The sequence below is a fragment of the Poecilia reticulata genome, linkage group LG14 (genome assembly GCF_000633615.1).
Source record: "Poecilia reticulata strain Guanapo linkage group LG14, Guppy_female_1.0+MT, whole genome shotgun sequence".
In the NCBI taxonomy this organism is placed as follows: Eukaryota; Metazoa; Chordata; class Actinopteri; order Cyprinodontiformes; family Poeciliidae; genus Poecilia; species Poecilia reticulata.
In genome coordinates this window covers 14,735,837-14,761,583 of record NC_024344.1, presented here as the reverse complement: position 1 = coordinate 14,761,583, position 25,747 = coordinate 14,735,837, and the positions used below count along the sequence as shown (strand labels likewise).

General features: G+C 38.8%; 2 protein-coding genes and 2 non-coding genes across 4 annotated transcripts in view; 2 read left to right on the top strand and 2 right to left on the bottom strand.

The window, feature by feature from the left end:
• Positions 1–16,858, top strand: part of adisspb (adipose secreted signaling protein b) — a 28,954-nt gene extending 12,096 nt beyond the window's left edge. Inside the window, exons 4-6 of the mRNA XM_008427957.2 lie at positions 9,054–9,192; positions 11,027–11,152; positions 14,317–16,858. Coding sequence (XP_008426179.1) covers positions 9,054–9,192; positions 11,027–11,152; positions 14,317–14,417 — 366 coding nt within the window. The 3' untranslated portion in view covers positions 14,418–16,858. The remainder of the gene's footprint in view (positions 1–9,053; positions 9,193–11,026; positions 11,153–14,316) is intronic.
• Positions 9,922–9,995, bottom strand: trnan-guu (transfer RNA asparagine (anticodon GUU)). The gene has a single exon. It is a non-coding gene; the product is annotated as a tRNA-Asn (tRNA).
• Positions 13,183–13,253, bottom strand: trnag-gcc (transfer RNA glycine (anticodon GCC)). Its single transcript has one exon. It is a non-coding gene; the product is annotated as a tRNA-Gly (tRNA).
• A 7,641-nt stretch (positions 16,859–24,499) lies between the features above and the next one.
• Positions 24,500–25,747, top strand: part of vax2 (ventral anterior homeobox 2) — a 29,811-nt gene continuing 28,563 nt past the window's right edge. Inside the window, exon 1 of the mRNA XM_008427956.2 lies at positions 24,500–25,673. Coding sequence (XP_008426178.1) covers positions 25,445–25,673 — 229 coding nt within the window. The 5' untranslated portion in view covers positions 24,500–25,444. The remainder of the gene's footprint in view (positions 25,674–25,747) is intronic.

Below are 25,747 nucleotides of genomic sequence, written 5' to 3'. Positions count from 1 at the left end.
AAGATGTATTTAACCCGTTTAAACTCAGAAGTGGAAATAAAACAACACTGAACTGGAAGCTCGTCAAGCTGGCAATGCTAAGAATGTCCCACAGCTTAAAAAAGCCAACTTAATAAAAAAAAAATTCTTCAATTACTGTCGCAAAGGATCTGTGACCTTCAGAATCGCTGAGGATCAGGTGCTTTGGTTCTATGGAGCGCTCTTTAGATACAGCATCTAGCCAGCGTGTGGTCTGCTCCAAAACAGAGCAGCGCAGGAGAGTCAGACATGCCTGGTGGGGAAAGACCTGACGAAGGATGTAGTCGTTGTTAAAAGTATTTCTAAAGGCTTTATGCCAAAATAATGAGAGAGCAACTTTCCTATTACTTGACATACAATAAGATAACCATTCAGCTGAACAACCTGTAAAAGCCCAGGTGGTATTGTGAAAGCTTTGTAAGCTCTGATAGGTCAATTCAGATGCCCTGCTAAGGATATGTATTTAAGATTTTGCATTAAAGGCAAGTTAGGAAAAAAAACACCCCAACAAGTCAGTTTTTTGTTATTCTTGCATTTAATAAATAGATAAAGTGTTGGTAATCCAGCTGACATAAACCTGAAAAAACGTTATTTCAGGCTCATTTAATGCCAGACAGGGATGGGGGGAAGTGACGTGTCATTCATCCAGCGGCCCGCCCTGTTTTTGAGTTAAAAATGTTTAAAGTTGACAGAAAATTTGAAAATATCACTTGATAATTATGTGTTATTGAAGGATTGGAAAACACCAACCTGAACATCAACTATAAAGTCTTAAAAAATGCAAACATTTTAAAAAGATTTAAATAAATAAGCAATGCTTAGGCTGGTGGGGGCACAAGTAAAGCCTGGTGGCCCGCCAGGCTTATGGGGGAAACCTTGTGTCACCTTTGTTGCCTCAGATTGATGCCAGTCAGATTTTCATTATGTTTGAGACATTTTCCATGATTGGCGAAATTGTGTGGTTTTCCAGATGTTTACAAAGAGTAGATTAAAAATGTTGTACCTCACTGGGATTAACTCAAGTTGTTCTCTCATTCTGTACTTTGACGTCACAATAAGTGAAAGCACACAGTAGTGCCATGAAGACTGTCTGCAAAGGTAAATAAATGCTGTGATTAGTGTGGTTAAACCGTTTTCCGGAGCTGAGATACTTCACTGAAGCTCCTATTAAAACAGAGGAAGACTGAAACATTGGCTGGACATTTTTAGTGACATAATGACGCTGAGCTTGTTTTCTGGCTGTAGAAACTCCAAACTGGTTCTATGCTAAATATATATGTCCCTGAATGACATGCTTTCTAAATCTGGATGTGATATTTAGAGATAATGCTTTGATTCAATGTGCCAATTCCCCTTAGTTTCCGTGAAAATGGATTGGTCTTATCTGCGAAATCTCCAGGAAAAGATTAAACTCTTCTTACCACCATTAATCTCGTCTGTCGGCTATAAAGGCTTACAACAATGATATTAGACTTCTCTGATGTCACGCCCTAAACCCTCATGGTGCTTTAGTGGGGAGCTGACCAAATGATGGTGCTAAAAGGATCCAGAGCGGAGAGATTGATACAACAATTTGTCCTAAAAGCGGTTGCCATTTGTTTGTTTTTAAGCTATTGTTATTCACTACTTCTTTGAATAAAGTGTAAATCTGTTTGATGCAGTTAAATCCTTTCCTTAGCTGTAAGACTTTTTTTTTGCTGAAGAATGTCAAAGCAAAGTTATGGGTTATAATGGTCCAATCAAAGACGCACCTAAAAATGTATGTTTACAGACACTCTTTGTCTAATCTCACTGAGTTTTAGCTATTATAGTGAAGTTTTCACTCTTAAAATGTCCAGTTGGTTGAGACTTTGCATCTGTAAAAATGTTTTTTATTAAGTACCGACTCAGCTGTGCTGAACACAAATACACCTCACACTTTTGAGAGTTTTGTTATATGAAAACCTTGTATTATTTTTCTTCAACTTCACAATACTTTGTGCTGGTCTATAAAGTAAATGTATACTCTGTGGGTGCGGGTAATATTCTCAGGGAGTTCCTGCTTCTCTGACCATTCATGTTGGGTCAGAGTGCACCAAACTAATGAGACTCTGAGGTTTATTCAATTACTTTTGAGTGCTGGGTTAGTTACCAAAACAATTTTGGATTATTCACAGTAAATTTTAACAAATCTCATCTAGTCTGAACTGTATTTTAAAGTACCTCGTTTTACCTTTGTAAAGTCGAGGTCTTTCTATTTCACGTCAAATGCACCTTAACAAATGTTCTCCTGTTATTTTCTATGAAACGACGCATAGCGGTGGCATCTGGTGGACCAATGATGCTCCAATGCAGCTATCCTTTTCAAACCTGTGCAATTCAGGAGCATCGAGCCTACTGAATAAAACATCAACAGAAATGACATCCCGGCTCCCTTAGCTGCCCCTCTTCTGTTGCTGCTTTTCTTCTATTGTATTATAGCAACGTTTGCTGTGGGAAATCCCTTCAAAATGGAGAAATTCATTTTTGAATTTGAAAAATATTGCCTACAATTCCATTATTTTAAGGGAAATGGCAAAAAAGGTATTGCTTTCTGAACTATTTCTCACTAAATTGGCTCCACTAGTGAGAAATGTAGCATAAGGGATGGCATACAGAAACTATGCCAAGCTTGCAGTTTGATGTTGTGTAAAATATTTGCATAGTAATCATTCTAGGGTTTAGTTACTTTATTTTGGTGTGGCAAGTAGTTGTGGACGATATGGACTTGAAGTTTTATCATGATATTTTGTTGTCACTTGTTTTTTAGGTAACTATGGCTGTGGATGCATGGCACAGCCACCACAGACCCACAAGCAAATACTTCTCTTGCAAAAACATTCCCCTTTGTTATTCAGTTCTTAAGGGCGCCAGTCATATAAAATAGTAATTTGTGTCACTAAACTGCACACAGTTACTGCATTTAATCATCTTTTCAAATGTATTAATAATTATAGATATTCTGAACGGCAACGACGCTAAATTAAAATTCTTATCACGGTAACTGATAAACAATGCAATAATTGCCCACCCTTAGTTCTAAGCAATTTATTTGTTTTGTTTTAGGCTACAACCCTCTGACATAAAAGACATCTGAATCTGGTTAAAATCCACAGATTGGTTTTTACACATCCAGTGTGTTAAAGGGGTCATTTGATGCTTTGCCCTTTAGTTCAGCTCCTTTTGGGGTCTGGACAAGGTAAATAAGTGGCATCCTGAAGTGAGAAGATTCATATTGTGGGCCATTTAGGTGCTTTTACTGCTTGGTGAATGTTTACATTTCTGATGTTACCAAGCTGCTTGTTTGGCTGTCAACTCTGCAAGCAGCTCCCAGCAGCCTGTCTGGAAAAGACAGGCACACTGACCGCTTGACGCCTTTTACAAGCCATGAATTTGTGTGTGCTAAAGTGGTTGGCACATAAAATGAAGTGCATTTCAAGTAGTGGGCAGTTTGAGTGACTTTAAAAAGATTTGCCGCCTGCAGTCAGCGAATGTTTGTCCTACCAGGGTGCAGAATGGGCTTGGGTGAAAAGGACTTAGAAATTGATCACGATATATTGGGGTCCTATTGTGATAATGATAATGGAAAAACTATTATGTTTCTTTTAGGGAACTGTATGACTGTGTTTTCATTGCACAACTTTCGTAGTGCCACAAACAACTGCACACAGTAGCTACATTTCATCATACTTTCAAATTGATGATGCTTTTGTGGAACCTACAGGGAAGAAAATAGTAAAAAAAAAATATTTCCAATAATGTCAGTTTTTCCTAGCATTAAGTGGAAATTTATTGAGACGACAGATCAAAATTCTTATCCTAAAAAAATTTCACAATAAATGAAAACTATAATATAAATGCCCATCACTACTGCAGAATGACCAGTTTATATTTTCTCATTTTCTGCCATTTTCACATCAAGTTTAAATACATCATTATCAAATATCATTTGTAGTTGTCTGACTGTATTAACATATTTAGATCTGTCTATTTAGCTCAGTGCTCCATAAATGACCCAGTTTTTAAGGTTTACCTTATGACGATACCGAACCTCGTTTTTTTTTTCTTTGCCTCAATTACTGCCTCAAGAAAACCAAAATGATGAAGAATAGTTCTTTCAAGTCACTCAAAGTTCCTCACAGTGCTGTAACTGAGCCTTTGCAAGTGTTAGCACTGAGTCACAAGAAGACAGAGTTGTTTGCTTGAAAACTGTGTTTGTGTGCATGTGCATGCGTGTGTCTGTGTGGACTGTAAATTTGGCTGTGACCCTAACAGTTACAAACTGGCCTGTTTATGTATCCGCGTTCCTTCTCAGAGCTCCTCAAACACACTCGAGAGTGGGCACGGAGCGCCGTCAGGCCAGCATCGTAGTTCGCAGCCGAGCTGGGAGGAGGGTTGCTATAGTGACAGCCAACAGGGAGGGGGCTGGTTGCTGATCTCTGTACGCAGACCAAAGATGTGGTGGGAGTATGTGGGACGGTAATGGCATGCATAAAACAGCTGTACAAATGTCAAATACGATAAAGCATGAACAGCTCCGTCTCTTCATGTTAGGGATCTGTGTGGGGTCTGGAACAAACCACAGATCATTGCTCTGAGCATAGCCATTGTTTCTGATTACAGAGGGGGAGATGGTAATGAGAGATTGGCTGGAGAAGTGTTGCTTGGAAGCCATGCATTATTAAATATCTAACACTTGTTCCACAAAGGAGTCATTTTGAGATGTTCCCTTTAAAGAATGCTAGATCTTCACAGACAACTCTTATGTTTCCATGCGGAGACCATCATGAAACAAGAATCAAAGCACTGCGTTATGAGGTGGTATCAGTTACTAAGAGGTTCTTAGAGGACCGCGTCTTACAGAACTGAGCTAAAATAAGAGAGCCAATCTAAGAAACAAAAGTGCACTGTGTCAGCCAGTGAGGAAGCTGATGGTCGTATTGATTGATAACCAGATACTACATGTGCTTTTTCTTTTCTTCCAATTTCTAGTCTCCAGTTTTTATGAAGCTCTGACTTGCATATTTTGATCCTTTAGTGCCTGAATTTATTCACAAATAGATTTAAAAAGAAGGTATTTTATTTGAAAAAGATTTTTCAGATTGAAGATTAATTAATGAGCTAAAGATTGTTAGGTGCCTCTTACCAGCAAGCCTGCCTCAAGCTGTATTTATTGTATCAACAGACACAGAAACGCATGAAACTTGTTGCAAAGATGTGTTTCAAAATGTCCCTACGTTTATAAAGTTTGATGCAGCCATGATTGTTGGTGTTTTTATACAAATATTTTTCCAAAAACTCACATCAGTCGTTTTTTAATCGCAGGAAATTATGAGTGTTCCCTTTCTTTAGCTGACCACAGGTGGGGGAAGGGAAGCAGTACTTTATGTGCTAAGTGACCAGAAAAAGCTCTGGTCACCCAGGTTGTTTTTCTTGCGTCTCATTTAGAGCAATCTAAATGTGATGAGAAAAATGTACTCTTCTTTTCAAATCCATAACTTTTTAAAACAATGATACACCTTGATCCTGGAAACAGATAGTGCCTAGTGCAGATGAAGTGAAGTAAACACTGTCAGTTCATCTACACATCTAAAATCCTGGAGTGATTAATTTATAATGTCAGATTCCTCTGTACACTTGAGCAGAAGCCTAATTATATGACCCAATTTTTGCATGCCAGTCCTTTAATGTGACTGCAGTAGGGCTCATTTAGACTTGGTGCATTTAGTTTCCTAATAATAAAATGTCTTGCAAGGTTTTGTTTCAACACATAATTTTTTTTTTACATTTTATGTGTTGATTGTCAAGAGACCTAAAATGTATAACAACATAACCTCAATCAATAAAGTTGACTTTTCACTCAAATTTAAATCACAAGATTACTTATAAATATTGCTTGGAGCTATAAACTCACTTAGATTTTGTTGTACAAATAACCATCCAGAACAAATTTGATAGTTTCTGCCAATTCTGCTGCTTTCAAGTTTCACAATGCCTTAGAAAGTAAAAACGTCTGACTATATTGTCATATTAAAACCTCAAAGTTTATTGTGTTTTATTGTTTTATGTTATAATCAATACAAAATAGTACACATAATTTTAAAAATATAAAATTTTCCAAATATAGATCTGGTTTTCATTTAAATAGCTGCAAGTATTTAAATAATTTAGATATAATTGGTACTAAATTGGTACCAATAAACGTGCTCTTTTCGTTTACCCGAGCGGCCCCATATTAACAGGCTTCAGTGCTTCTACGGTCGGCTCCTCCCTTCACAGCCGAAGCTCACGTGAACGTTTACTGCAGAAAATGAAACTGTTTAAAACTCTGCTAACATGGAAAGCGCATGTTTACCTCGCCTGAGGCAAAAGCTTAATTGTTTTTCGGAGATACTTTTACCTGTGAGGCACATAGATGGATAAAGCCGAAATGGTAAAGGATGCTAGCTGCGCTAACGCGAGAGCAACTGAAAAAGGTGAGTAAAGCTCATGTACCTGCAATGGTAAAGTAGTAAATTTCTCTGACGACATAAGCTAATACTATTTGTGTAAATATTCGCTACTTATTGGACATATTGCGATGTGTCGAAATTTGCTTCCCCAGTCGAGATGTGTTTCCACGTTGTGGCGTCTGCACAGGATAATGCCCCGCTCTACTGCGGGTTTAAATTAATTCGAAAAAATCTCCCTCCTCAGTCAGCTTCAACCGCTGCTAAGTGATGAAGCAACGAAATGACAATGTTTAATTGTAAAGGAATTAGCAGCTAATGTGGTTAATAACGTGAGTAAACTGTGACCCCAGGCTGAAGCTGACATTTTGAGCAGAAACCATTCAGAACCACCTGCAGTCTACCCTGATGACTGTAGTTAATTACCAAAAAAAAAAAAAAAGACCAGAGAGACAAACTGAACAGAACTGCTTCTGAATACAGTTGCATGGACCAGAACCTTGTGTACACTTAAAGGTTTCTGTAATATCCACAAATATGCATACACTGAAAAACCTTCATCAGAATAGAATAATCTTAGTGGGAAGATTTGTGTATCAGCAGCAGAATATCTTAATTGGAAAGACACACTCAATAATGATGAGCTACGGTAATAAGAATAAAATAAAGATATGTCTGAATAGAATATCAACGCTTCCTGTTATCATTACTGTTTTGTAATCCAAGTTCAAGAGGCCATGCAAAGCACTGTTCCTATGTTGTGCACTTCTCCACTTTTCTTCTCAATAAACTATTAAAATGGTCTTCCTACAGTTTCTTGGTGATTAACAGTGTTGTTCTTCTGCTATTTTTCATTTTGTAATGGTAAAACCTGCTTTTTTCAGGAAGAGATTTAGAGTAGTTGTGCTTTTTGAAGTTATTAAACAGCTGATGAGAAATTTGCTTTCTTAGAATGCTTCAGGATAATAGCTTATGAGATACGAGATCAAATTTCCCCAGACAGTTTACAGTCTCTGTCTGGTGAATTGTTGTTTTTCTGGGCAAGGCTGCTTGAGTGTTCCCTGCGCTGATGCTGTTTGGAGCCACGGCTCGGCTCGTTGCTGAAATCAGGGGCTGTAAAGGGGACGAAGCCGCCCCCTCCCACTGTAGCTGGAGGCCTTTACGTGTTATCTCCCTGTGCCTGCGCTTCCCCACTGTTGTCCTGTATCTTACTCTGCTTTCATCTTGTCTAGTGTGTGAGGATTTCCTCCCTCTTTGCTGGGATGAGTCCTCATGAATTTTTCTCTTTGCTGAACATTGGGATGTGACATCTTCTCTGCTCCTCGGGAAATTACCTTCTGCTGCTCTTTCTAACCCTTTCCCACCATATGTTTCGTCTTCACATTGTTAGCACAAGCAGAGTTCACAGTTATGAATCCTTTCATGCTTTATCACATTAAAAATCCCTGTAACGTCTTGAAAAAAGATCGTTCTAAATGTTAAACAGTCAAAACAGCAGTCCAGAGGATTCAGATTCCTTGTTTTAACCTTAAGCTAACCCTACTGATTCAAAAAGATGAGATATATTGCTGTTAACAGAATCAGTCCAGCTGCCAGTCCAGCCTTTCATAGATCAGAATCCATCAAAACAGTCAACACAAAGTGCAAAAATTCTTTGTCTGCTGCTTTTCATATGACTTATTGCTCTTTACTTATCAAATCTTTCTTTAATGGAGCCTTAACTGATTGAGATTTTACATGATGATGCCAAACCTAAGCTGTTTGATCTTCTTTATCTGATTGTATGATGTGTTTTTCTCAAGGCCAGATTGAAGTTTACACACATAAAGCTCCAGCATGACTGTAGTTAATATTTGGCTTTTAGTAACACATTTGATTTATTCGGTTCTCCCATCCAAAACTAATTTAAAAGTCTATTTGGAATCTCTGTCCTGTTCCGACACTGAACTATGTTAAAAGTTTCAACCATGTGGTCCAGACTGTTTATTATCAGAAGAGGACAAATTGGTCAGGAAAAGATCAGAGTGCTGACCAAGATAGAAGAGCTGCTCTAAAATGGACATCTTCAAGTACAACTGAAATGTTCAGCTGTCAACAAGTAAAAACTAAATGCAGCCTAGAAAAGATTTATGGTCACTTTAGACATAAATTGAGCTGCATGACATGATGACTGTTTTTAGGAGCAAGGGTGAGACTTTTAAACCTACAAAGTGTATCTACTGTTAAGTATGGTGGTGGAAGCATCATGCTGTGGGGCTGTTTCATTACAAGTGTTCCTGGTTTAGTTATTAAAGCAGGTGAGTTATTGAGAACTAATTCTTATTTACAATAACAACCTGACTGGCGCATTGCACAAATTGTGTGAAATAAGAAAGTAGAACTTCTCCTGAATTACCACTGGCACTGAAACGGCCACACAGGATGATGCTGCCACCTCCAGGCTTCTTATACAAGTCGGTCTTCATTTAGCTTCCCCACTTATTCTCTCAAGGGTAGTATTTTATTTTATGCCAAGTGCTAAATATTATCGCTTCTTCAACATTTTAAAAACATGTCTCCGCCGTCCAGGTTGGCTTTCTGAAGACGCAGCATCGCTATGAGATAGTGTTCACCCTGCCGGAGGTCCCAGCGGTGGGTAAAGATGTGTGTCCGGCTCCTTTACCCAACCCACACCTCAAAATCACCGACATCTCAGCAGCACCAGAGGGTGAGTTCACAGAAGGAAATTTAGGCTTTGCATACAAAATACAGGTTTTAAAAGAGGGCATGCGCTCTATGCTCAAGCATCTTCCATAACACCAGCTACTGGAAAATAAATGAACAACTCTTTTGACTTTAGAACTATGCTAATTTTAACTACAACATTTCTATAAAAACAAGTCAAATCAGTACCGACATGATTATTAAAAATAACTTCAATTCTTACCAATGATTCCTGAAGTTCTGCAGCGAATAAGGAGTTGGCTGTGGCGAGAAAGCCCTGCACGAGGCCAGCATTTTATCATGTTACCATTTAACAGGCTCTGAGCAGTGAACTGTGTGCTGCGGCTTTATTTAAACTGAGCTACACACACTCAGCTGCGCGTGTCGAGCCATATGCCGACACTCTGCTGCTATTTAACATGCTGCAGACAATAATGACAAGGTTAATAATTTCAGGTGATCAGCGGGGATGGTGCCTTCTGGAAGTTACAGCAGGTCACTAAAACACTTTTCTTTAAATGAACATAACACATTGAAAATGTGCATAGAAAAATATTTGCGTAAGATCTAAGAAAATATAGATTCAGATGGCATGTAGTTTGGCTGCTAAGATAATCTGCATTGAAAACCTGGTTGAGCAAACATTTACCAAAGCGTTTAGCTACATAGATAAGATCATATTTGTCAGTTCAGGTTACAGTTTTTCTAAGTGCTATAGAGCCAAAAAGCCACTCGTCCCTGGGTGGGCTCGAACCACCAACCTTTCGGTTAACAGCCGAACGCGCTAACCGATTGCGCCACAGAGACTTGCTGCAGCAGGGCAGCAAGTCTTTCTGACGAGCTGCACACCAGGGTGGACAAGGCTGTAGTTCAAATACATGAAAAGGAGCTTAAGGGCTCTGTGCAGCTGTAATGCTTTATATTTTATCTTTTTACTACCTGATGGGGTCTTAATTACTGCAGAAGTGACTTAAAGGCCCCAAGACTCATTTTTCCAATCAGGGATAGTTAAATGATGAGCCTATTTCTTCCTCACTTTCGCGCCACAATTGAGCCTAAAATTACACTGGGTTACAAAAAATATACTTTTTAAGTTGTCTATGTTTTTTCAACTGATTTCGGACTATTTTGCACCACTGAATCCAAAAATGACATAAAGTTTTCTCAACCTGGCCAGGTTTATATTTTAACTTTATTAATTTTATTTTATTTTGATTAGAGAAATCCAATCTTCTGACATTTTTGTGACATTATCAGTTCATTTCCGTTAATATTTCTCATCCCAAAAAAGTTTTAGGAGAAAAAATATTTGTTTTCTAACACAGTGTATTAGTTAAATGATACAAACTCGGATTTCTGTAAATTGAACAATAAACACTGATAAGACTAAGTACATGTAAATTGAACATTACATTTTCTTTGTCCAAAGTTTAGGTCATAAACTTCCGTTTCTTCGACCGCCTCGTATTTTCAGCAGCAGGGATCTCTCTCTTCAGAGTCCTAGAATAGGATTCAAAACATGAAAACAATAGTAATCAGTTGATAAAAATTCCTCAAAGTCTGAAACTAAAGAGCAGTTCTGACCTTTACTTTCACCTCACTGTCACACCCTTTATATTGCTGTCTAAAACTGTGTATCCTCCATCTGACTTTTAGCAGGTACACCACCATGTTTATTAAATTTATGACTGGTTAGTCACGAGGCAGCTGTCACGCCATGTTTTGTTGAAATGGCTCTGAACTGCTTTAAAACCAGATGATGAAGCTTAGCGGTGAGAGGAAACCGGATCACTCCGCTTCGTCTCTCCCTAAACTGTGTGTGTTTGTGTTTTCTTAAGGAGGCCTGAAGATAACGTGTGAGTACTTGGCCCTGCAGGAGGGGGTTCTCTGCGAGGAGGTGCTGCTGCTGAGCGAGACTAGCGACGACGTCTGCATCAGGGTCAAAGTTCACGCCAGAGTCATGGGTGAGGTTATTGCAACAGGATGAAAAAAAAGAACAACCGCCTCATTTTTTCTTCATTGAACAGCCCATACAGTTGGCTGCTGACCTTTTTGAATTGAGTAATAAAAGAAATTTGAATTTTGCAGAAGTCATGACACAATCTCAGGACTTAACTTGCAAAGAGGAAGCATGAATCACTTTGGGATTGCTAGTTGGAACAGTCGTCTGTGTTTTCTAGGAATTTCATTAAACTTTTGTTGGTTTTATATATTTCTCACAAAAAGATCTTAAAATGTTTTTGAAAATCATTTTAATCTTTTATTTTTCTTTAAATGTCAAGAACTCTCTTAAATTTAGCATTTTGGATTCACTTTTTTTTTTAACAAAAGAACAAACAGATACAGTGCTTTCCAAAAGTATTCATACCCGTTGAACTCTTCCTCGTTTTCTTTAACAACCATAAACCTCAATGTATTGATCTACATTCTGTATGATTGACCAAGAAGTTCAGCATAATTTTGAGGTTGAATGAAATGATAGTTTTCATAAGTTTTTAATCTTTTTTTCATATGGAATAGAGCTTTATCAATCGCCTGAAACTTTGACCAGCTTTACCGTGTCTCCTGAACATTTGCACCCACGCAGCATGATGCTAACACGACCATGTATCTTAGTGGGGATGTGGTATTTTCAGGATGATGTGCTAGCTTTCCTCTGCACAAAGGGACTTTTATGTTGTTCTCATGTGAGCAAATAACTTTTTCCACATGTTGGAATTGCCCTCTGGAAGTAAACCGTCTCAGGTGCCTTCCTGTTAAAAATGGCTGTCTTCTTATTACCCTTTCATAAAGGCCATATTTTTTTAGTGCAAAACAAATAGGTGATGGTGATTATTTGTCATTGTCAGATGATGGATTAAGTTAAGTAAGATGATATAATAAGCTTATGATATTTTCTTATAACCTTAAACTTCTCCACATCTTTTTCCCTGTCTGCTTTAGCAGAACATCTGTATGTATATATACTATATGTACTTATTAGGAGCATTTGGAAGCAGCTTGTTTTGCTGGGCTTTACTTAAGGTACCAAAGACCAATGAATAGATATTCATGCTGGTGTATTTTAATGCAATACCCTAAAAGTTAGTGGTTTGCTTGGAGTTGGTGTGATTTTGCTGGTGCACTGATGCCCCCTGCTGGTGGTTCTGCAAACTGCATTTTTTTGTTCACATTCAACGCAAACCAGTGCCTAGGTAGAACCTTAAAAATTTAGATCACATTCATAATTTATATATAATATAAAATTCTATAATTTATATAGTATTACAAAGAGACAGTAATGGACAATAAATGTGTATCTTAATTACAATGTATTTTTTTCTTATTCTGACTGATTGTGACGTTTGCACCCGTAGCTGGTTTTTATGTCTCTGTATTTCCAGTACATCCACAGCTTGTAGCAAACCAGTATCTTCTCGGTTTAACTCCATCTCAAAGCTTGGATAAATCCAGTAAATACATGGTACATATTTAAGGGTTTGTGTTGTGCTGTTTTCCTGCATGCTTATTTTTAATCTCATAGCACGGCCTGAACATCTGTCCAGAGGTCTGCTTGTAATTTAAGCCTGGACAAAAACCAGGTCAGTGGATCAGGCTGTGCCTCCACCTCTCTTGTTGTTCTTGGCTGCACTGTCACTTTACATAAGAACCTAGATGATGAAAATACAACAAAGTGCTTCAAGCTGAACCTTTAATCATTATAATATCCACCTAATATTTTCTAATTATTGCATTTGGTACTTCATATGCTATTCAAACAACGAGGCATTTAAAGAAAGCACGTTTGTAGTTGTTACTCTTGGTAAAACAGATTTCAGCTCGCCTGCAGGGAATCTAAGGAGCTTCCCTGACAGACTGCTGTTAGCAATAGGTAACAATAGGTTGTTAACTATAATAAAAGTCTTGTAGTTAGATTGTAAAAATAGATTAAGATTGCTTTCTTGTCATTTTAAAGCCTGCCGGGATTGTTAAGAGTAATGAAAGCAAAAGCAGTTGCATTGGCCGGGAATCGAACCCGGGCCTCCCGCGTGGCAGGCGAGAATTCTACCACTGAACCACCAATGCTTTCCTGTGAGAGGGGAAATCCCACCCACTGAAGTACAGAGCCCACCCCATGTGGAGGCAGGATTTTCCACACATATATCTGTAAAGCTCACACAAAGAGAGGATTATTCTGTTTCTAGCTTTTGAGTGAGAGCTCCTGGATGAATTTGCAACGGCAAATTTCTTGTTTGAAGGACCTACATGGGCGGATCATGATAGCAAAACCATAGAGGCGCAATAGTAGACGAGGGGGGGATGGGATGTTTCAAAGGGGGAAGGGAATGTTTAAATGTGGAGTGTGGGGGCTTTTACTTTCTGTCTGTCAGCTCTCTGACAGAGACTGAATGGATTAAACCCGTTTAGTGTGAGCCTTGTACCTCAGATCCTTAGTAGTTTTAATCAAACTGCCTCCAGCTAAAATACGTTAACCCTCACAGATAGTGTAAGTTGAATATTAAAACTAACTCTTAATATAAAATCTTCTGCTCTTCTGGGGTTTAAAAATAAAAGTAAAAAAGTGGAAGAGTGAGGGAATGGCGGAAGAAAGCTGAACTCGGAAAAAGCAGAAGAAAGCTGAAGTCGGAAACGACGAGAGAAAGCCAAAGTGTTCCATACTCCATTTTCATTTGGTAGATTGACCAGAGCTCTGAGATGTTCAAACCTTAGAATGCTTTTTTGTAATTCATCTTTAACCTTTACCTAATTAATGGTCTCTAACAAACCTCTGAGACCTTCACAGAACTGGATTTTTATTGAGATTAAGTTGCACACAAGTGGATTCTGTTGACTAATAAGATGCCTTCTGACGGCACTTGATGGCACTTAATTTTATTTAGGGGTGTCAGAGTAAAGAGGACTGACTGCTAGCCAACCACATCTTTTAGACTCTTGATTCTTCTTTGTGTTGAACTGTCTCTTAAAATCCCGATAAAATATTTAGAAGTTTGTAGTTGACAAAAGATTAAAAAAAAGTTCAGCCACGTCGTGCATACCATTCCATGAATCAAATCTATGGCTTGTTGCTGACATAAATGTATGGACATCCCAGTGGCCTTCTGACGTTATTATTAATTTGTGTCAATAGATCGTCATCACGGTACGCCCATGCTGCTGGAGGGGGTTCGCTGTATTGGCATGGAGCTGGAGTACGACTCGGAGCAGAGCGACTGGCAGGGATTCGACTGAACCTCAAGTCCTCAACGCCCAGATGTACCTGCAGAAACACAAACACACTCATCTGCCATGTCAGAGGTTTACGCCCACCTTAAGGCTCAGAAACGTCACCTTCTATAAGAAACAAAATTAAAGCTTCCTTTCTGATTTAGAGACGCAGATTAGTGCGTAGCAGCATCTTAGCCTGCAGCGGTCACCATCCTGGCCTCGGTGTTTAAGGTCAGACCTTAATACGGGAATCATTCCTCTGCTTTAACTGTGTCAGCAGCAGCAGCGTCAGAACATTTTCCCACCTGTTCTTGTTGTAAACTGTGTTTTCCTTACTGAACCTGTAGAGGGCAGCATTACCCTTCGAATCAGCCTCCAATCCTCATCTGTTCTTCTTGTTCTCTAGTTCTTGCCACTCTTGGGTTTTTACTGTTAGGCGCACATAAGGGCTCCTCCATCAGCTATAAAAAAAAACTTGATTCTGAATGAAGGAACAACTCTGACCTATTCAGGAAAGTATGAACACTGAGCTTATAATGTCTGTTTAATCATAAAAGGTATACCACTGTAAGTAACACGGCTCCGGCCTGGCGACTTGTTTTCTACAGTTTAAAGGTTCCTGTATCTGCAGGGGTTGTTTTTTTTTTTTTTTATGTGAAATGCATTTTTACATTCTGTAGCTGACATTTCTGTTGTGGTCTCTCGGCTTTAACCTGCCCTCGTCATTACTACTTCAGAGTATTTTTGCTGCTTTTCCATAGCGGCTGCTTAGGAGACCCTTAAAAATGGGTCAGGGTATTTTAGTGAGGTCAGACGAGGAATGCATGCACAGCAGCTGTATTAAAGGAAAGAAAAAAATGACACCTCATTACGAGCTCTCCAGGTACAAGGCACAGATCTGCAGCCATGTTTCACTGTTTTCTGAGGTGGATTTCGTACTTTAGTCATCATAAAGAGGTGATGGTAGTAAGAACTAAGATGTTTTTTTTCCCCTCATACTACTAAATCATTCTTAGCTGTATTCATTCATATTTGAGTTCCCAAGTTTTACAAAAATAAGTAATTTAAATGAGTTACAATCAAAACAGAAATGCACTGGGAAAGTAATCATTTTACTGTATTAAAGTGAATTAAAACTGAATTGAGTTGTAGTTATAATGCCAAATATTCTATGAAGATGGAAGAAATTTCAGTAGTTTTTTTTTTAATGAAATATTTTTGTTTTGATTGGTGTTTTCTCCTGTTGCTGCCCTTGTTGGATCCATCGATCCTTTAACAAATTCTTCCACAATGTGAATAATCAGATTTTCTATTGTAAAACCTGTTCCAGACTATTAAAGGGCACACGTCGCTTTTACAATTTTCCGTCTCAAGTGTGGTCGGGCTTGTTGTTCATGGTGCATAGATTTATTTCCAGGTATGAAATTGATTTAAAAAAAAAATTTAAAACAGGAAGAAGGAGGCCTCAACTCAAATTCATGTTCGTTAAAACAAGACTAATGTATTTATTTACCCAAGGGAAAAGTCAGGAGGACCAACAAAACCAGTTTAACGGCTCTGTCGAGAGTCCAATCAGTAATTCGCTACAGTAGTGAATGTCGTCTGGCGACATAAACCCTTATTTTCAAATATTTTCATTCTGCCAGCATTCGGGTAAATGTAATTTCTGCTCCAGTTCTGACCAGCATTATTGTTTCCAATTTAAATTAAAAGTTCTATTCTTGAGGCCGTTTTTTGAGTCAAGAACGCATGATTATCCACTTTTTAAATTTTTTTTAAAAAATGACGAAATGTGATTTCTGTGTCTTGTGTTTTTCTGGCTGTAAAATCTGACATGTGCCCTTTAATTAAGACTGGAACATCTTCAAAGCCTTTAGAAACACTCATGTAACAAAAAAGTGCCTTTCAATTCTCTGTCCATTCTCCCTTTTGTTTTATTACTTCTCGTTAGCTCTCCTCTTTAACTCTCGGACAGGGACGCGGTACATTCCTGACACGCCAATGAATAAAACATGTTTTGGATTTAAAAAAATAAAGGAACAATCTGAATATTTTTGCCTTCGTCGTCCAGAACGCTGCCTGTAAACCAACCACTCAGGCTTCCACCCATCTGTGTTTGATCCCTCACATCAGTGCTTACAGATCAAGTGCCATGATCACACATCTCACGTAGATCCTTTAAACCTTTTCTACTCTTAACCTGTTATTTTTCCTGAATGTAATCAGCCTTTCAAAATAAAACAAAACAATCCGCAGTTTCCTCTCTTTGTTCTACCACAAACTGTAGACTTAATGGATCTTTTCTCGAGCACAATAGGTCAATGTTCTCTGTTGGTGTAAAAGCAAGAAGCTAGAGTAGTTTTTCATGAATGTAGTGCTTTTAATGTGTGGAGACCTGCTTCCCCCGCGGGTGGAATATGTATGTTTTAATGTCAAAAGCAGAATAAACAAGCGAGCCTGTTTGAGCTTCGTCTCCGTGTCAGTTCTTTGATTGGACGCAAGGTGGCAGTCTAGGCTTCTACATCCGCCACATTGTCCCGCTCGTTGTCTCTTTCGGCTTAAAGTTTCGCTTTTCGTTTTAGTTGGAAGCAAATGAAAAAAAAAAAAGACAGGTAAGAAAAGTGTTTGATTTTGTTTTGCTTTGCGCATTTTCACTTAACTTTATCTTATTTAATGCGTAGCATTGATTCACTTTTGCACCGAAATATAAGTATTTTGTTCACATTTTAATGTAAGTGGGTATTTAGAAGAAACTGTTGTTAGGCCAGGAAAAGTTTGGTTGCAGCTTTTTAAAATTGTTTATTATATATCAGTATTTGGATTCGTTTTCCCAAAGGAGAAAAGTTTTCTATAATGCTGATTAGAGATATTTCGCAGTCTGATTGTGGGAATAAAGTTCCACTTTATTACAGCTCTGCTTTATAATTATTATTCGGTAACAAAAATGTTAAGAGAAAATCAGTTTTAGCCTTTTATTGTACCCGCTTTCCTTCGGATGAGGTGTTTAGAAATTGTTTTGGATGTAAAGTGAAGAACAGAGTGTGTTGCATTTACATTTTAAAATTTAAACATGAGAAAATGAAATAAACATCCTACGCTGATTGCGGAAGTTCTGGCAGTGGCGCAACAGGCTCCTGCTGCTTCACAAGTGATCAGATTTTAAAGAAACTCACAAGTGACTGAAACGTAAAAAAGTTATAAACAGAGCAGAAGTCAGGGCAAACGTTCACTTTTTTTATTATTATTATTATTATTTATTTATTCAAGAATAAAGCTGCAATTACGGACAAACTACAGAGTTTTGCATAGAACAGAGTGACAAAAGTTATGGAAGAAATGTTGCGCAAATAAAACAAAACAAACTTAAGCAGAAAGTCTGTTGAACTAAGTGGTTTGGACCGTGGATTCATTAGTGAAACCGTGTCATCTTGTTCCTAAAACAGCAACATAACTGATTTAAATTGAATTCACATCCTTTTTGTTTTCAGATCTTGTGGCCCAACGTGTCTTTGAAGCTCATCTTTAATAAAAAAAACCCACATCTTCATCTTTCTGTTGTTTCACACGGGACAGGACGGACAGGACGGACAGGCCTCCCCCTCACCAAGATCTGAGTTCAGCTTCTGCAGTGAAACGACGCTTTGAAGCACCTGCCGATGCGGGAAGTAAACCCCAAACTACACAAAGGGAAATGAACTAGTTTATAAGTTGCAACGACTTTTGTGTCCTGAAGGAAAAAGTCATCATTTCCCCAAATGAGAATTAAATGGCCAAACACGCAGCATGTCGCTTTATTATTTTTTTAGTATGTTTTTTGGTGCGTGTAATTGTTTAAAAATGCGGCTTCAGATACTTTAAATAGTAACTTTATTCAACTTTTTAAATTATATGTTTTATTTCATTATTTGGTTATTTCATCTATCTGTGATCTAATGGTTTTTTTTGTTTTTCTTTAATGTTTGGCAAAAATCTTTTGTTTGTTCTTAACTTTTAATTTCTCACGTTAATCTTGTTCTCTTTTGGCTATATTAAAATTCAGATAAATTAATGGTTGCAGTCTAAAGTCATATTCTCATGATGACGTCTTAAAATAAAAGGTCGTTTACTTCGCGCTTCCTTTCTCGCTTTGAATCAGTTTTTTTCTCCGTTTAGACTCGTTTTTTTTTTTTTTTTTTTTTTTTTTTTTTTACATCTATTTTACACTAGACTGTTTTATTCTAACTTCCACTAACCGATTGTAAAAGTATCTCCCAAGTTTCATCTCATTTATTGAAGCGGCTGGATCTTTTTATTTTTTTTAATTTATTTTTTATGTAACTTTCATTTTAATTTAATTTCCTCTCTTTTTATTTTCCCTCCCGTTCAGCTTGACGTTTATTTTATATTTTCGATGCGCCTTTTTTGAGGAGCCCTTTACTTGAAATCCATCTAATAATTAAAAACACAATCTAAGACGAGTTCATTAACCTGCACAGCGCGTGGCGAAAATATAAATATCGCATTATAGTTTTGGAAGCCCTCTGGTCTGGGTTTGGTATTCTTTAACAGCTCCATCACGCACAGACGTGTATTTTTTGTTTGTTTGTTTGTTGTTGTTTTTTTCGGGGGCGGGCCGACCTGTGTGTAACCTGCAAAAGTGTTGCAAAAGAGTAAACCGAATAAAGACAGAAATGTGTAAAATCTTTTAACTCCTACACACGTGGCTCAAATGTGTTGCCACCGCTGCACAGATTTTTGCCTGGGAGCCCCGTGTGTGGGATGAGTGAACTCTGCGTGGCCCGGTGGCCTCCGTCTGACCTGCGGGATTACAGTTATCTCTGCTGATTGATCTGATTGATCAGATTCGTCTCCTGCAATCCAGCCATGCACAAGCGGGGCGGGGCGGCCAGGGCGGAGGAGGAAGAGGAGGAGGAGGAGGAGGAGGCGGTGGTGAGTGAGACGGTCGGTGCGTGGTGATAAACAAACAGTTTATTCCTTTTGGCCCGTGGGTTGATCCAGGCGGTGAGCTGCGTGGCTGTGGGCTGCAGCGTCACGTGACCGCAGCTACACGCGCGGTGATTTTATAGTAACAGAGAGAAAAACCTGTAGAGTTTATTGCTCTGGTTTCTTTTTTCTAACACACGCATTCAGATTAGATGTTGTTCAGTCGTTCAATGAGCACATTTAGTGAAAGTGTATTCAGTTTATGAAACTGACATTATGATCCAAATGTGTCTTTTAAAACAAAACAAAAGAAAGAGCCTGTTTTAGTGGTCAGATTCATATTGCTGCCGCAGGGAAGCGGATATGTCATTAATGTGAGTGAGGTGTATTCGCTTCATTTACATGCCCAACTTGCAGTAGTATGAGGTACTTTTGTTCTTATCTAAGAGGACATTTGCAGAGAAATATTTTCTTTCTTCTGTTTTACAAAGACCCACACTTCAAGTGCCAACATTTCTGCCTTCAACTAAGCAACGGAGAGGAAAAAAAAAGAGAAAAAGATGAACAGAAAATCGACTGTACAGCGCAGTGATATAAAATGTCTCTAAGCAAACCTCAGCATAGAAATTTGCACTGATAAAAACAAGCTGCTATAGATTTGACACAGTTTGGTTAGATTTTTGGTTAGCTATGACTCAATTAGGTTCATTACATCCCGTTTTGAAATGTATGTATTAAAAAAAACTGAAGTTAATTTATTGTGCAATTAGATTTTATTTGTTGACTTAAACTTTAGAGAAAGATACATTCTCCCTGAAATGTTCAATTTGTGCTTCATCAGTCAAATGGATTTTTGAAGATCCGTACAACCAAAAGGATAAAAGAGTGTATTTAAAATGTCTCAATCCACGCTCATCTTACTTCACACATATATTTAAAGCAATACACGCTCCGACTGATTTACAGTTTTCTTTCATTACAACACACACCTACTGGGTCCTACTTTGCAGTAGGCTAACTAACACCGTTGCTGCTTCTTTCATCAGGTCATCTGAATTGCGATCTCTGCTCAAAAGAAGCAAAAATAACAAAAGCACTGAGGTGTAAAATGCCACTGATATGGAAATGAATGTTTTAAATTTATCCTAAAATGAAGCCCGGAAACGTCTTTTCCTGTCGACCACAGCTAAATTGTACGATTTGTCAGCTAGAGCTAAAGCTAGAGGCTTCGCTAGCTAGCGTGCTAGCTAGACGTTAGCATTAGCTCTTGGTTCAAAGCTGGATGCAGAATTAAAATCTTATTACAATACAGAAACTTCCTAAACTATAAGTTTTATGACAGTTCTCAACTTTTATTATATTTATATATTCATTCATAATGAAGCTTTAATTTGTTTTCAAAGCAACATCCGTCGGTTTAATGATTGACTGAACCCACATCCACATGTTAAATCCAAGCAAACACTTGGAAACACTTAGGTTAGACTTGTTGGCAAAAATATTAGTTGATGTTGGCCAGATTGGACTTTTACTGGATTTAAATGCAAGTAATTTAAATCACGATTGTTTAATATCCTTCAAGATTCCCTTTTATAGTGTAGCAAATGCTACTCAAGCATTAACACTGTTGCCTAATTTGAAGCTGGATACAAACTTAAATCCTGGCTTATGGCTCATGTCTACTCTAACTGGGTTAGTTTATTCAACACACATAAACATTTCAAATCCATTTAGCTATCTAAAAAAAAAACGCTGATCATTTTGTTAAAATTTGGACGTTGTTGAACTGTAAATGTAAGTAAAATTCAAACAATTTGAAAGATTTATTTAACAATCTAGAGTTTATATGGTGCAGCTCCCTAATGAAGTGACATGAAGCAAAGACATGCTGCTGCAGGTGAAATGTGTCTAAAAAGCATCCAGGATCCTGTCTTTAGTGACCCATCAGTTTTAGTCTTATGTCTAATGCAGAGGGTTATGAATTATTTTCACTTTCTCATGTTATATTTATCAATAACTAGTTATAAGAACTAGTGATAATTAGCCACAGGAGCTTATAGACCTCCAGGAGAATGCATTTTCCCCCCTTTCTTGTATCAGACAGACACGTTGAATTTTGGGTTTTGAGCATCCATAGTATATTAAAATATGAAAATGTGGAGGGAAAATATGTTTTTGGAGGGTTTTGGTTCTGCACCAGTGAAGGCAGAGAGAGTGTAAATACAAGAGAGAAGGAGGAAGAAAGCCTATGTGTACTCTCCGTGTGTGTGTGTGTGTGTGTGTGTGTGTGTGTGTGTGTGTGTGTGTGTGTGTGTGTGTGTGTGTGTGTGTGTGTGTATGGCAGCAGCAATCAGTCCCCTCTTGTCTCGCTGCTGAGTGCAGCATCTGATTGACAGTTTCTATTCATCCTGTGTGAGATTAGGCCAGCTGAAAGGAGTAACGACCCATGGCTGTGTGCAGTAATTACGGCCTCGGATGAGGAAAAATAAGAAAAAAAAACCCCACACACATACACACACACACACACACACACACTGCAAAACTATAATTATATAATCCATGCTCAAAAAGCCCTCTCTGCGCTGTGTTTTCAGAGATGTTTCACCTGTAAAGAGGAAATTCCGCCCCGCGTTTCAGTTGTCCCCCTACAACCAAAATTATCTCACAATCACAACAAACTGCAGGCTGTAGCATCAACATCAAGCTGGCAGGGAAATAGAGCGGGGCTTGCTCAAGACTTGCTCTGCATACATACACCGGATGGGCTGAATGAGACGCTTTATCCTCACTAGCATCAAGTTGTGCAGGTTTATCACTGCGGTTATGCGCATAACGCCTTTATTCGTGAGTGTGTTTCTCGTGTTACGGAGTTCAGTCTGCTCAGCTGCAGATTGTACCGTGTCTCAGCAGCTGTGTGTGAAGGGATGCAGACCTGTTAAATGTCATTCAGATGATCAGCATATTTTTATTTGCTGTACGTGTGGACGGTATTCGTCTTGGAATGTGGATCTTCGCAGAAGGCTGAGACGAGATACTGAGGATGGAGATGAAGGTTAAACACGTTGAGACGGACAAAAAAATGTTCTTATGCATTTTATTCAATGAATGAATGAATAAATTAATAAACTTGTGCCAGAAGATGAGATCCAGAACATCACCGTTGCAACCCCATCTTCAGAAAGAACCTTAATCATAAATACTGATAGTCTTATACAAAATGTTTGCATTCATCTCGCCAAATTTGGTTTAGCAATTTACATCCATTCATGTTATTGGGTTTAGGTTTTTATTAGTATTTCTGAGCAGAAATTGTGTGAGTTTAAAGGCTAAAAGACACTACAAAAGGACAAGAAATAAATTAAATTCTAACCAATTTCAAAATATTACTACTTATTTAGCAAAATTGCTTAAATTCTAAACGTTAGCATAATTTTGTTTATGGAATTTATTTGGTCTTGTTGAAAAAAACAACAAAAAAAACAAGTCTTTGTATCTACGGGGTATAAAACATTATTGACATAATAAAACTTGCTAACGTTGTTAGCAAGTTGGATGTTAGCATTAGCGCAATGGCTAAAAAGCTTAAATTCTTGATCCAACACAAACAGTAAGAGTTTTATACTGTCAAACTCTTAGCAAGTTTTGACAGTGCAAAACTCAACTTAAAAACTAACTCACGATTAAGAAACATAACTTTCTTTTTGTCAATCTAAACATCAAGCTAGGAGGTTTTAGCATTAGCATTAGCTGAACGGATTTTAATTGAACACAAACGTCCATTTATGCTGCAGCACAGAAAGTTTCCCAACTACAAGTCTATTGACAGTCTCTTAAGTTTGACTAAGTTTTATATTAATTTATACGCACACAAACATATTAACCTCACAGTTCTCTGCATCAGTTACCATGGAGACCAAGGAGAATGACAGCTGATTGAACCGACATATTCAGGTTGCAAAATATAATTTAACAGTTAATTAACATTATACAATAATGTCTCTGATTCAAATGTAAATAATTTTAAGTGCTCATATTTAGCATTTTTTGGTTCATTAAAGTACACACTTTCTTAAATAATATCCACTCTCTTTTTAAAAAAGGAATGTGTAAATATAAATAGTTTTGTAAAAGCACCGTGGGACACATTTCTATACATTTAAATTTCTTCATAGGACCAAATTAAAACAAAATGTCATCTCTAACCACCTTACAAGACAAACAGGTCCAATTCATATCCAGATCCCCAAATTCAATTCATTCCAGTATAATCAGTCACATTCAAATTCAAGTTCATAGAGTCCCAGCTACACTGGAAATGTTGGATAAATTCAAGGCATTCATTTCAACTATTTGAAAAAATAAAATAAAATAAAACATTTAACATGGCTTACAGCAAATAACAACCCAAAGCCTCCAGCAGATGTTATGACTCCACAAACCATCACTGACTGTGAAAACCTCACACTGAGCCTCAAGCAGCTTTTGGCCCTTGAGTTTGAAACAAAATCTGACAAGAAGACTTTGGACCACTGAGCAAACAGTCCAGGCTCTTTTTCTCCTGAGCGGGACGCAGGTGAAGTTGATGAAGTTGTTTCTGGTTCAGCAGCGGCGCGTCAAACACCAGGAATGTGACAGATATCGTCCATGTCCTGGATACACACCTCTGTGTTGGAGGCTCTTGAAGTTTCTTAGTGTTTCTCCCCTTGAATGATCTTTGTTTTCACGTAACTTTCCATAAACACTCTATGGAAAACCAACATATTCAGCAAATGGCTCACCCTTCTCGTTTTGGAGGGTGTCGGTTTTCAACTGTGCCAACTATCTTCCCTATCAATACAAATCCTTCTTGTCTAGCGTTCAACTCCCCCGAAAAACTGAATTTTGGGGTTTTTTCTGTAAGTCGCAATCAGCAAAAACGAATAGAAATGAGCATTATCTCTGTGTTACCAATCCATGTAATTTATTATTTATTGAAATTAATTTCTAAACGTTTTAACGGAGACGCACCTGTGGGTTGCGGTTCGCGGAGTTGGAACTCACAACCATCATCTCATCTCCCCCTCGCCCCTACCCTGTCAAAAAACGTGGCCGGCCCGCCGACCAATCAGCGACCAATCCTGCAGTCGGCAGGAAATGACGTGCGGAGATCCTGCCTCTGTAAAACAGAGCGTATCAGCAGAAACATTATCCACACGTCCTTCCCTCGGCATCCTTTTTGCGCTGTGTTTGTGGAGACGGGCTGGAACCTGACGGTTCTGCTCGCCACGCAAATTATAAATGACAAAAAAATAATAGTAATAACAAAATCTAACAAGCGCGCGCGCGCCAAACTTTGTCGAGGCGCCCGCTGGTGTTTTCCCATTTCCTGCCAGTCCCCATCTAGAAGGGCTCTCTATCTAAGACATCTTTTGATTTTTTTTTATTTTTTTCTTCCTCTTCCTCCTCTGTGTGCCGACCCCCTTCATGTGGCACCGCCAGCACACACGCCAAGGATCCGCACAGGCAGCTGGTGTTGACTGGAAGTGAAGCTGATCTGGACAAACCAGCTGAAACTTTCCCTGGTTTGTTTTGAACTGTAGCCGCTGCTCAGATTTTTTTTTCTCTCCTCTCCATCCTTTTCCTGCGCGTAGCCTCTCACTTTTTTTTTTCTTCCTTCCTTCCTTCCTCGGTGTGTGAGCGTGTTTGTGGCGCCTCCCTGCTCCTCAACAGATCTTCACCATGCATCTCCACCTGCACCTCCTGACTGCTGCAGCTTGAGTAAATAATAATAATAATAATAACAATAGTAGTAGTAGGAATAATAATAATAATAAAAACAGCCCGAGGTTTCCTCCCCTGAGCCCAGCCGGCTAACCCTCCTCCAGGTTCCGACTCTGGACGGTGCGTCATGCCGCCACACCTGAAGTGCAAATCGGTTCCGCTGCTGGACCGCGACGTGTCTTTATAAGTGGATCTACTCTGGTTTTTTTTTTTCCCTCTCTTTGCTTTGAGGGAGAGGTGGGTATGCTCTGCTCGTCTCTGGAGAACATTGGCAAAGAGCAGAAAGTAGAGAAGAGCGACTAGAGAGAAGGAAGGAAGGAAGGAAGGAAGAAGGTTTCGCCCTCACAGAGACTGTAACTTAGTTGTAGATGTTCGATCAGGCCACGGCTATGGGCGATGGGAGCCACCGCTGTGGACCCAACCCGCTGGACAGGATGGAGGGCAAGTGCCGCCCCGACATGGGCAGCAGGTCCCCCGTGCAGAGCTCCACCGACACTCCGGGGACCTCCGCGTCCACGCCGACGTCCTCCAGCGAGGACGGGCACGACAAACTTCTGGGAGTGGACCCGGACTACTGTCGCCGGATATTAGTGAGGGGTAAGTGGGCTCCACGGGTCACTCAAACTACCAGCACCCAAAACATGGGAAATCAGCGGAGCGGGGTGCAGGGG